This window comes from Antechinus flavipes, chromosome 5 (assembly GCF_016432865.1).
Source record: "Antechinus flavipes isolate AdamAnt ecotype Samford, QLD, Australia chromosome 5, AdamAnt_v2, whole genome shotgun sequence".
NCBI classification, from domain to species: domain Eukaryota; kingdom Metazoa; phylum Chordata; class Mammalia; order Dasyuromorphia; family Dasyuridae; genus Antechinus; species Antechinus flavipes.
The window spans coordinates 257,206,434-257,219,323 of NC_067402.1; the positions used below are offsets into that span (position 1 = coordinate 257,206,434).

Here is a 12,890-nt window from a genome sequence, read left to right on the forward strand (position 1 = left end):
GCAGTTGTCCCACCTGGAATTCACTCCCTCTTCCTTGCCTCCTGCCCTCAGGGCATCAGAGGGGATCTCTTTTAAGACTTAAGAAGCTTCTTCTGACCCCACCCTCAAATTCTAATGCCTTTCCTCCCAAACTGCCATCTATTTAACTACTTTATGTAAATGCATATATGTATATGATATGTGTATCATATATATATAAACATATAATATATACATATAACACAGGGTATTAATAAACATCTTAATGAAGATTTTGGAACACTGCATTTTAAGTTCACTTCTTTTTACTTATATTCTTATTATGTATTTATCTCCCTCATTAAAATGTAAACTTCCATGTGAATAGGGGTGTTTCATTCTTTCTGTCTATATCCCCCATCACCTACCACAGAGTTTGGTAAGTGGTAGATAATTAATACTTGACATTAACAAATCAAAATAAATGAATACATATATAGGAACAGTGCCCCAAAATCCCATTCAGAAAATTCCCTTCTGCTATCATATCGAATTCAAGGAAGATAGAATGACTATAGTGTGAACCCTTCTCCATCTTCTGACTTGTTTCCATCCCTGTTGGTCTGCAATGGACAGAGCATGGACGGGTAAGGGAGATTGGGGTCTTGCTAGGATTGTCATAAGGCTTGCTTATTAAGAATGTGAATTTTGAAAAACTGCAAAACATTAGCTAGGTATGCTATCAACCTGTTTACATGACACATGTAAATTACTTTAAGATCCCTTATCCCTTAAAGAATGATATTCAGGATTATTCTATCCAGGTTCAATAGTGTATTTTAAAAGGGCTAGACTATCCTCTGAGAGTATTTTTTTTCCCCCTAAATCTGTCCCATGGTCTTTTGATTTAAAGCCAGTTCCTTTCCCAGAAATTCATTCTTTAGTTCAGTAGTCAAGGGATAGTTCTTGTTGGTCTACTCTTGTTCTTCTAAGAAGCCCCTATTTTCCCCTTTATTTCTATTTTCTTTCATATCCCCCGCATCAACAGTTATTTTTCTCTCTCATTTGTTGGCCTCCCCCTCCTCATCTTCTTTAGGCCTTGGTTTCAGGTTCGAGCTTCTTGGTTCACAATTTATCCCATCAGTCTCATCCCTGAATGACACACAAAGACAGAATTGGTTTTCAGAGTCATTGTTTACTGTTCTCAGAAACAGAGCTTAGTACCATCACAATTTCCTCTTATTCAGGAACAATACAGGTAAATACTCAGAATGATTATAGCCAAGCCTTTCTGAGAGGTTGTCTCTCATACCCCATCTACTCTTCAGCAATGGGCTGAAGACTATATATTCATTCACAAAGCAAACATACATGTTGGGGCTGCACCACATTTAAAGGATGACTTTTGGTCTCGGAATACTTCCCTACTTCATCACTACTTGAAGTTACAGAAGCACAGAGCTGCTTATTAAGTGGGGATATATGTCATCTTATCAACTGCCCAGTTAACAGCTTGTCACCTGATTCCCCCGAATAAGTTTAAATCATCACATGCAGGTCTCACTGACACAATTTCTAATCTCATTTTTCTCTGTTTCTCAAACAATTGACTCTCTCTCCCCAGGTTTTGATGAGTGCTTTAGACAGTATGCCACTAAAATCCACAAATGGTGGGCCCTGTCTCCTCCACAAAACTGGAATCACATCTTTACAAAAGAGTAAAAAAAAACCAAAAACCTAAAAAACCCTGATTTCCCCCAATAAAAATTGAACAATATCCTACCGGTAGCCAGAGATGCATGCAAATAGAAATATTAATTCCCCTACACTCCAGGTTTCTTCTCAGGCTTGTCCTGTTTCCCATTCTGAATAGCTTCTTTTTTATTTCCATTATATGGAATGTTTTCACCTCAATTAATTCTATCCAGTTTTGAAGGTGGCACTTCTCATTGGCTCTGCACCGGGGGCACCCATTACAATACATTGTACAACAACTGCCCTGTATATTTAACAAACCTTTGTCTCTGTCTAGAACACATCAAAGTTTGGTGTTTACATTGGAATTCCTCTGAAATAACCCATCACAGTCAAACTGTAGCCCTGAGACCTTCATTCAATTAGTTTTTAACTTCATCAGATGTCACCTCTGAGGGCCCAATTTTGAAATCTAGATAAAGAAAAGGAGAGGGTTTTTCATAAGGAATATTTTGGTAACACAGATCAAAGACACAATTTTACCCTTCAATCTGTGGTCAATATAACTTGGTTTACAATTAAAGAATGACTTTAATTGTCAAACTTTTGAATTTTATTAAACTTTCATGACAAATGCATTGAATGAATTCCAGACCTGTATAAATACACATGCAGCTTATCTGTTTGTAATTTGCATTTTTATCATTTTTCAAACAGTACAATGTACTTCCTGCATCTTATTTTCAGAATTTGCATTTTATCATCTTTGGCTATAGCAGTATATAGTATGAAGTACTTGAATATCTCATTCTTTGAATTTGCATTTTTATCATTTTTGATTGTAAATCATAGGATGTCCAGCACTTTTCTCTTTTCTCCTTTTCTTCTCTCAACCTCCTGTTTTACTTGCTTCCATTTCTTCTTGGCTCTAATAATAAGATATACACAGAAAAATTATTTCTTCCAATAACTTTTCTTAAGCATTTTAATATTCTTCGGGGCTCCAAGCTTAATATCACCGAATCTCAGACTCAGAAGGCATCTCAGAGGTCATTCAACCAATGTCTAAGAATTTCTTCTCTTTCATCCCCAACAGCTGGTCATCCAGCTTCCATGTAAGACCTCCTTGTCAGGGCTAGGGTTCTATTCTTTTCATTTTTTTTTTACTTTATAATTCTAAATTCAACACTAACTGAAAACTTTTAGAATGAAAAACTGGAGGTGAGGGATAGTATCATGGAATAGGATGGGGAAAGAAATTGAATTGGAGATTGACTTCTAAAGTCCTTTGTAACTCTAAAATGCTATGGGTTTATGAGTACGCTACATGTGTGAGTTGTATTTGAGGAGAAAAAGCAGAGAGGGCGGGGGTGGCTGAGGGAGACAGGAGAAAAAGAATGAAAGAAACACAACCAACTACCACTCTCCTGAAGCTTGATAAAGGTCAACTACTGGGTGGCTGACTCCCTTCAAGGCATCATGAAAACCAAAATGAAAACTTAGCTTCATGTCATGAAAAAAAAAAAATCAACAATTAAAGCTATTTAAAACTGGAATAGACTACCTTGAGAAGTAGTGAGTTTTCTGTCATTGGAAGTTTTCAGGCAGAGATTTAATGACCCCTTATTGGGTAAGTTATGAAAAGGAGTCTTGCTCAGAAAAATGGGTTTGGCTAAATGGCCTCAGGAGTTCTTATCTCTTTAAGTGTTCCCCTGTCTGCAACCCAGGATTCCAAAATGGTTCTAAGTTTGTCTAGTATTCTCAGGAGAGTAGGTAGTTCTAGATCAGCTGGACATAAGGGCATAGTAGTTGTTTTGTATCAAAGGGAATTTCTTCAGCCTGAACTTGTCCTAGTAATTTTCAGGGAATGTTCTGGAAGCTTACAAACTACAATGTGGGTTTTCTGGGCTCTTACTCCAATTGGGTTCCCATTAAAATAGGACTTGATTGGAAAAGGTTCAAAAACACTGAAAGGGAACAAAAAGGATTCTCCAATAGTGTCCCAGATCAAGCTTAGGCTGTAAGAAAGAAATTAAAGTAGAAAAACATAGCAGGTTTCTTGAATTTATTGCAAGGCAAATTCGTATCCAGGAGAGGTTCCAATGAATATCAGGATACTCCCCAGAGAGTTGTATTTGAGGAGAAAAAGCAGGGGGGGGGGGGGGGAGAGGGGGAGCTGAAGGAGACAGGAAAAAAAGAATGAAAGAAACACAACCAACTACCACTCTCCTGAAGCTTGATAAAGGTCAACTACTGGGTGGCTGACTCCCTTCAAGGCATCATGAAAACCAAAATGAAAACTTAGCTTCATGTCATGAAAAAAAAAAAAAAATCAACAATTAAAGCTATTTAAAACTGGAATAGACTACACCTTGAGAAGTAGTGAGTTTTCTGTCATTGGAAGTAAAAAGACAGGGTATGTGGACTGAGAGATCTGCAGTCAGTCTGTGTCTATTAGGTATTTGGTATCAATGAGACTTTGCATATGGTTAGGGATCCCTCCAAAGTAGACTAAATGTACAGTTGCAAATTGCCATCTTATTAATGACCTTAGAAACCTTTTAGTAAATATTGTGCCTTAATAAACTGTAAAAATCATTGCAACCATTATACATTTTATAGAGAAGTAATATATCAAAATATTCTTTCAGTATTGCCTAAGAATAATAACTAGACAAGTAAGAAATGTTTCTACAAGAAAAATAGACAAAATCTTTATAATAGACTGGTAGTTTTCAAACTTTTTTGGTCTTCAGGATTGCTTTACACTCTTAGAAATTACTGAGCACTCTCAAAGAGCTTTTGTTTATGTGGTTTATAACTATTGATATTTACTGCATTAGAAATTAAAACATCTTATATTCTTATAAAAATAGTGTTGACTTCATGAAGTGAAGTGTCCCAAACTATTTTTGATGTTTAAATTCAAAACTTATTGTTCATCCTAAAATTTCAAAATCAGTAGAGTGAATTACCTGAATATATCTTTTCAGTTTTTGAGTATGTTTTTGAAAAAGGAATTCTTTTTCTCCATGTTGAAGCATTATAGGATGTTGAGGTATATTTGTCTAAAGAAAAACAAAGAGGCAATCAATCAAATGTTTTGTAGAAACAGAACCAATTACTACAGATATCCCAAAAAGCTGCAAAGATGTTACCAATACTGAACACATCCCTGTAGAAAGATGCATTTTTCTAATGTTCATTTTTATAGCTAGTAAATCTCTAGGAGTTGTTGGTCAAGGTCATTCAAGTCAGAGGAATGGGGAACAAGTGTCTTTACCAGCTGCCCAGTAGTCTGATCTAGTATGTGTTGAAATTACCATAGGAATATAATTGTCACAAGAATTATTTGACAAGAGTCAATTAATCTGAGCTACTATGGGTCCTATTCTTTCCATTTGTGAAAATCTATAAATATCTAACACATCTGTTTCAATGCTTCTTTCATGAGGTCTTTTCAACCATTCCAATGGCTCTTTAATAATAACAATTGCTTCTACCTTTTTGCTTCTACCATTACATTGGTTACATAATCACACATTTTGTCTTTTTTCAGACTTGTTTTTATTGTTGCTTAACCTTTTACATATCCTTGCTATAACAGTAAGGATTACCATCTTTGTAAATTTCTTATGAACAGGACATCTAGATTTTTTTGGTTTTTGTCTTCATATCCTCATCCCTTGCTCAGTATCTCCTGCAAAAGTGGTACATTTTAAGTGCCTGCTGAATTGAATTGGTCATTAATGAAATGTTTCATTGGCTCTTAATCATCCAATAAAACTATGATAATCCTTTTGAAGTGTGTTTTGCATTATAGTTTGTAAACTTCTACAGTTTGGGATTGCAAACTACAATGCAGAATATAACTACCATAGAGAGTTTTAGATTAGACTTATGATTTCACAGGTCTAAAAAAATTTTGTTTAGAGAACTCCCTTCACTGACCCTAATGATTATCAGCTGTTGTACAAAGTGGTCTTCAAGAATCACCTGGGCCACCAAGAACTTCCACAATTTGTCTAAGATGTGTCAGCTCCTAATTTTAAAGCCAGCTTCCTAACCACTATTATGCATAGTCTCTCATACTGCAGACATTGATTAAATCTTAACTTAATGAAGTACCAGTCCTACTAGTTTCAAACATGAAAAAATATTGTACCAACCAATTGTATGACTATATTGTTTTGCTATTTTGTTAGCTATCTCAGTAAAAATCTCTCTAGTCAATGAACATATCTCTTGAAATCAAATGCAAATGACGAATTCCAGGTACTTAAAGTATTTATTATACACCTACTATTCTAAAGGCATTATACTAGATGTTTTGGATTAGAATGAATATGTTACACATACTCTGACTTCAAAAAACTGATTATGTCAAGGAATGAAAATAATGTAAAAAGTCACTAAATACAGGGGGAAGTGGGAAGAATGAAGATATTCAAATAAAAAGTGTTCAAGGTAAATTGGTAGAGGAGGGAACCAGGGAAGTCTTTATGGAAGAAGAGGCCCTAAAGTAAGCTTTTTTTAAAAAGAGCATTGGTGGGGAAAGACGTCAGGAGGGATTAAGTTCTAGACTTGGGGAATTTCAGAGGCAGGAAATGGGTGAAAGTTACACAACTCAGAGAGCATCTCTTAATCCAATTTGGCAGGAATATAGATGATATGAAAGGGGGTAATATGAAACAAGACAGAAAACAAGATGTGAGACAAAAACTTTGTGATGGGGCTTTAAATGCAGGTTTTAAAATCCAAACTGTAGTTAATGCACAAAAGCTTTTGTGTTGTTACACCAATGTCTCAAGAGAAGTATAGAAAGCATACTGATGATTTTTTAAAAAATGTTGCTGAGGTTTCATGTGCACATCAAGTTAAATACAGTGCAACAGACGAGCCATAATAAGAAAATGGGATACAAGAAATTAATAGTTGGCTGAAATCATATCCTGAGTATAAATGGTTATATTAGCAATGTATTGGAAGATGGCAATATGCCAGATGGGGTGAGAAGCATTATTAATCTACTGAGCAAGGACAGTCCAGACAAATAATAGGCAGTGACCTATATTATATTATATTATATTATATATATTATATTATATTATATTATATTTCAAATACAGAAAAAAGTTGTGAATATCTAGAGAGGAGAGAGAAAGGACAATGGATGTGATAAAGTATTAAAGCAAAACAGACTATGCAGAAAATAGGAAATGGTAACAGAAATGGATTAAGGAAATAATTTCATTGTCTATTTCTAAACAAAATTCTGACCAACTCCATCTACTCCTGTCTTCATTATGACAGTTCAGCTACCCAATGATAAACACTGCTCTTTCCCCCTTCCACTGTTATCACTCCACACCTCAAAAGTATGAGAGAAAATCTTTTAACAATCAGCTCCCTGCCCTCCCAAAAAATGTATCCAGGACACATTTTTAAGTTTAAATTATTAATTTTAATAATATAATAGTTAAATTATTAACATTTTATCACTTTCTTACATCTAGACAATCAACAAACTATAAACCAAGCCATGATTTTTATCATTTGCTTATTCTGAAGTGTAAATGCTCACATTGAACAGATAGAGATGGGAAAAAGAAGGCACAGTGAAAAAAAGAAGCAAGGATGGTGGGTAAGCTAGAATTTATCTTGAAGATTCTGCCACAGAGCTCTCCACTGACCAAAAGGAAAGTCTGATTCACATTATCTGGACAAAGGGACATGAGAGCTCTAGTAATGGAGTAGACAAGGAGCATTTTACCAAGAAAGGTAGTGAAAAAAGTTCATTAATTCAAGCTACATGTAAGACATACTGAGAATAAGATTAAAAAAAAAAGTCCCAAATTCAACCTGTGATGATAGGGGTAAGTCGTTTGTCTTCTATAAAGTGGAGAAAGTCTGACCATTTATAAATGCAACTGGCAGCTTCATAGAGCAAAATGTTTTCTATTATATTTCTTCCATACATTATTCCCTATCCAAAATGTAGTCCCTCACTAGACTGTAAACTCATTTAAGGCAGCAGTGACTTGATTTGCTTAGTACTGTGCCTGGCCCACAAGAAGTGCTTAATAATTGTGGGCTTTCCCCCATTCATTAGTCATTGATAGAATAGAAAGCAATATGTGTGCATCTTAGAATTAAAATTATAAGTAACTCTCAAAGGACAATCAACAAAGTTATAAGCATTATTACCAAGAATTACTTGCACATGAAAAGAAATCTAAGAAACATTGAAAACATGTATTATCAGAAAAGAAAATATCAATAATAAGGAGTGGGACATTGTAACCCTCATGGTACATTCAAAGAATAAGAGGAAGCCCTTCAATGAAAGAAATGCCATGTCAGTATAACTTAACCATTTCAAAAGCATCCAATACTCAGAATTCCACCAATCATTCTCACAGCAGGAATAAACCCAAATACAAAATTTAATAGACTTGAGTGACATTTTGTTAAATTAAGAGAATTGTAACCAGTCTTCAAAAGGGCAAAATTCATCAACAGAAAGGAGGAAAATATTGATTTTTCCCTCACCGAGGCCTTGCCTTGCTGACACAGTACAATGATTCTGTTTTATTATATGATCAAATGTTTTACATGCAACATGTGATAGCTAGTCATCTGTGCATGGTACAAGAGATGAAACTGTCAAAAAGATTTCAGTTAACCCTCAAACTAACCCTTTCCAAAAGTAATCAGGAAGGCCTGCTGAAGAGCTAAGCCAATGGACTGAAAGTGATAATTACACTGCAAGTTACTAGAGCAAGAAAATGTCAGCCACTTGCAAACAATCCACAAGGGTGACATAAAGCAGGAGGGAAATATTCTTTGAAGTAGAACTCCAGGGCATGCAATGTCAAAACTTCTCTATGTGACATGAGACATAAAGATGCCCCTACAGTCTGTCTCTTTATTAATTTCCCTGACTGAAATGAAACAATCTGAACCAGTATGGCCATAAGACCCATTTCACAAGGAAAATTTACCGGACTATTTTCAACTTGCTCTAGATGGTCTCTGTTTTTAAGGTCCCTTCTGCAACTCTTGTTGCCATCCAAACTGGAGCTCTAGAACTTAATGACAGAAGTCAAGAAGATATTGACAACATTTCAGAACTAGGTTTTCTCAAAGTTAAAGACATTGGACATTAAAGACAATGGGGAAGAAAAAAGCATAACTATACAAGAGCAACCTACAGAAAGAAGAGAGGAGTATTTTTTCTCAATTAGTTTTAAGAACATGGTTTCTGCCAACCAGTAGAGACCAAGACATTACTTGACCATATCTCCCAAGTATAGGTTGTATTCTTTTAGCATTAATTCAGGTGGACAAACAGCTCCCAAGATTCCTTTTAAAATTTCAAATGCTTGCAACAGAAATGAGACTTTTTCTCATTTATAGAAATAAGATTGGTGATATGCTGGCAAAATGAGAGGATGCTGGATGACAATGATGATCACAATCAAACTAAAGGAATTTAAATCGGCCGTCATAGTTGATGTGGTCAATTAAAGAGCCTCACCTGGACAGAGATTGAGTTTGGGTTCCTTGTTAACATTGACTTTGTTATAAGTTCCATTTGTTGGCCTACCACGTGCTGGTGAGTTCAATGAAACACTCCTTACGGTTTCTCTCTGAACGTGAACATAGGATGCATTCTCTGTGTTCCTGTTTTTATCATTTCGTTGGTAGCTCATTTTGTTTTTGGGGTTTGGAGCCTGTGCTGCTGTTGAAGGAAAGCAGAAATCAAATGGATACAAAACATGGCTATCAGAAGAGTAAATTATAAAAATGAAGTTTCATTAAGTAACTACAATTTGGTCTAAAGAAAAAAATGATCCCTTATGTTTTTCTGGTGGGATATCCTAGTAGAGTTGTTTTACTTCTTTTTATAAAAAAAGTCTTTTCTCAATAGTAATAAACCAGTTTTAATACTTTACCTTTCCTTGTCCCTGTGCCTGGGGGATTCTTTGGTTCCTCATAAATCCATTTCTTTTTTTTCACCCCTTTAAAGTTAGGTTTCCTCGCTGACTGAGCATCATTCACTTGAAGAAGAGAAGAGTTTATTTTAAAGTTGTTGATTTTTTTAAAGAGATGCTTTCATTCAAATATTACTATAGGTGATAATTATATATCTGCACTTCAATGAGTTGAGGAAAAGAAATAATAACTATACTATTTCTATTCTGAGGGTTTCTAGAAAAAAGGAAGTTCTTTAAAGAACTCAGAAATCTATTTTGGAAGCATTAAATAGTAAGATATTTTTTAGCAAATGACATTATTCAGCAAAAAATAAAAAGTTACCCTTCATAAAAGCAATGTATGAATTAGTCAAATAAAACAAAATATATTCCATATCTAATTCTATACCATTGAATAGGCACATTATTATTAAGTAGCAATGGGCTTGATATTTTGAACAATTTCAGTATTTTATTATTGTGGCCAAAAATAAACCCCAACCTTCAAGAAGTTTGATCATATGCTTTTAACTTATCTTACTTTCTTAAAACTCTTTATCAAAGGGTTTGGCTATGCCTTTGTGGAACAAAATACACAGATTAAAAATTTAAGTATTCAGATATAGATTCTGTGACACTATCCTATACAACTTTTCCTTCAGCCTCTCTGAAGCTTTCCTCTGTGTTGTTCTTCATACCCTTAAAACAATAGTCATTCCTCAAGGTTCTGTTTTCTACTATCTTATTTTGCTTGAATGGCACTTCTTGGGTGGAGAAAGGAAAAGGAGTGCAATGAACTGGAAAATAAGGTAAAGGGCACCAATAAGGGACAAAAATACACAGAAGAAAATAAGTTCAAAAGGGCAAATAGGGCAATTTTGTTACCATATTTTTGTGTGTGTGTGTGTGTGTGTGTGTGTGTACAACTAACATTATAAGAAGTTCTCAGTTTCATATATAATCTTTTAAATTTTTTATATTTTTGATGACTGATAAATTCATAATAAAATTAATTTAAAATTATTAATGATTAGAGATGGAAAAAACATAGGCATTTTACTGCAATAGACCAGTTAAGAGAGGGTGATGGCTTTATCTAGAGAGATAGCAATGTAAATGTTAAGTGGTAAGTGAAAGAAGAGATATATTTGAGAAATATTGGGGATGTAGAACTGACAAAACTGGCAAGTGATTGGATGCTGTGGAAGAGGAAAAAACCAAAGATACCTTTTATGTTTGAGTTAGAAAGATGGTGGCATCATCAATAGAAATTTTAAAAAATAACAATTGGGGCAGGTTTAGAAAGTAATTCAGGTTTGAATATGTTAAAAGCTAGAGTTATTGTCCTCAATGTCCAGCATACTTTCCCAAACATGTGACTAAGAAATTGCTTATGTGAGTTTGAGAAACATATGTATGACCACTGAAGTCATGAGAATAAACAAAACCACCAATAAATCATTGAGAGAAGGTGTGGTAAAGGAGAAATCATAGAAGCAATCCAAGAAAGGCTAAACTAGTAGGAGGTAAATCAGGTTAGTATCATAGAAACTGAGTGGGAAAAAAAGAGGGTGAATAGAACTGATAATAGAACTGAGGGGGAAGAGAAGAAGGAAAAAAGAGAGTGGAAGGAAAAGAGGGGGGGGAAGGGAAAGAAGAAGAGAGGAAAAAAAGACAAAAAGAGAAACAAAGAAAGAAGGGAAAGGAAACAAAGAAAAAGAAGTAAGCAAGGTAGGAAGAAAAAAAGAAAAGAAGGAAAGGATGAAAAAGATGATTAAGCAAAAAGACAATTATGGCTTTGAAAAGAAACATTTCAGTAGTGGTGTGAGGATGATGAAAACTAGATTAGAGTGTGTTAGTAGTAACTGGGCACTAAGAAATGACTATTCTTCCTAGAAGTTTAATACTGAAAAGGAGAATAATATAGGTAGGCAGCTTGAGAAGTGTATTGTGGAGGCAAGTGTGTGCTTGCCTGTGTGTATGTATTTTAGGATTAATGAGATCTGTATATGCTTGTAGGCTGAAAGGAGTCAAGTAAGAAGAATGATTGACGATGAGGTAGAAGGAATGATCAAAAGAACAAGGTCATAGAAGACACTGGAGAGGAAGAAATGCACACGGGTAGAGTTATACTTCTACTGGATAAAAGGTTTTGATTATGGAAGAGTAAAGGTATGGACCCTTATCGTGAATGGTCTCAGTTGTTTTTTTTTTTAATAAAATAGGCAAATTCATCAGATGATGAAACACTATGGATATTGAACTGGGTCTTGAAAAGGTAAGAGAAGGCTTGAAATGGCCACATTATTATGGATTGTGGGGAGTGAAAGTATAACAGTATAGCAGTGGGTAACTTTTTTCTCCAACTGTTTTGCCTCCCTAATTATATCAGAGTTAGTCAAGGACACTATAGACTGTAAAGAGAAGTCAATCTTGAAGAGGGGAAATTCATTATGAATAATTTCCAAAATGTACAATATATGGGAAAATCATAAGTATTTATATGGTATTTATTTTAAATGAATTTTTTTTAAAAATTTGTTCATTAACCCTAAAAACAATCCTAGGTGATAGCTAATTGATATCTCAATTTTCCAGACATGAAGTCAACAAAGATTATATACACTTTTCAAAACCGTATTATATTTCACAGAGATACCAAGAGAATCTTGTTTCCTTCATTCTCAGGACCTGTCTCTTACTTCTGAGCTATAATCATTTTTGATGGTCTATTTCATGAACTGATTGGATGTAGTTCAAATATACCCAAGGACATCTCACTTGAAGAAGGATCCTCTTTGCATTTTGTGTTGATATTCTCAGTAGCATTTAATACGTGTGTTGTAGGTACTGGTCTTGTAGTCACTGGACGCTTTGGATGAGAACTGTCCTTGATATCTTTGGAAGAAGAAGGAAAAAATATCAGTATCAATAAAAATACTTTTTGAATTTAACATTTCAAAACTCCCTTTGAGATATTACTCTCCAAGTACAGTACTGACATCTTTCCAGAACTTTTGTCTACCATGCTTCCAACTTTGGAATCTCCATTTTTTTACACCCTACCCCTTCAGCTCCCTTTTATATAAAGTTTTCTCTCATTAGAAGATAAGTTTTTTGAGGGACAGGGACCATTTTTAGTCTAATTGATTGAATATCAACCTACCAATCTACTTCTGTTCATCTATACTTGCAATATTTCTCTTAACATACTACAACATTTCTCACAATTTTATCTTTTAATGAAATTTTGCTTAT

General features: G+C 34.6%; 1 protein-coding gene across 8 annotated transcripts in view; it reads right to left on the reverse strand.

The window, feature by feature from the left end:
• Positions 1 to 769: 769 nt before the first annotated feature.
• Positions 770 to 12,890, reverse strand: part of C5H12orf50 (chromosome 5 C12orf50 homolog) — a 36,259-nt gene continuing 24,138 nt past the window's right edge. For 3 of the 8 annotated variants that reach the window (XM_052001064.1, XM_052001063.1, XM_052001057.1), the window contains 6 exons: positions 12,399 to 12,530; positions 9,612 to 9,716; positions 9,194 to 9,397; positions 4,629 to 4,721; positions 1,975 to 2,125; positions 770 to 1,110 (listed from right to left, as the gene is read on the reverse strand). In XM_052001064.1, coding sequence (XP_051857024.1) covers positions 2,076 to 2,125; positions 4,629 to 4,721; positions 9,194 to 9,397; positions 9,612 to 9,716; positions 12,399 to 12,530 — 584 coding nt within the window. In that variant the 3' untranslated portion in view covers positions 770 to 1,110; positions 1,975 to 2,075. Of the gene's footprint in view, positions 1,111 to 1,974; positions 2,126 to 2,449; positions 2,582 to 4,628; positions 4,722 to 9,193; positions 9,398 to 9,611; positions 9,717 to 12,398; positions 12,531 to 12,890 lie in introns of all 8 variants that reach the window. The other 5 variants (XM_052001060.1, XM_052001062.1, XM_052001058.1 and 2 more) reach the window with 5 other exon arrangements.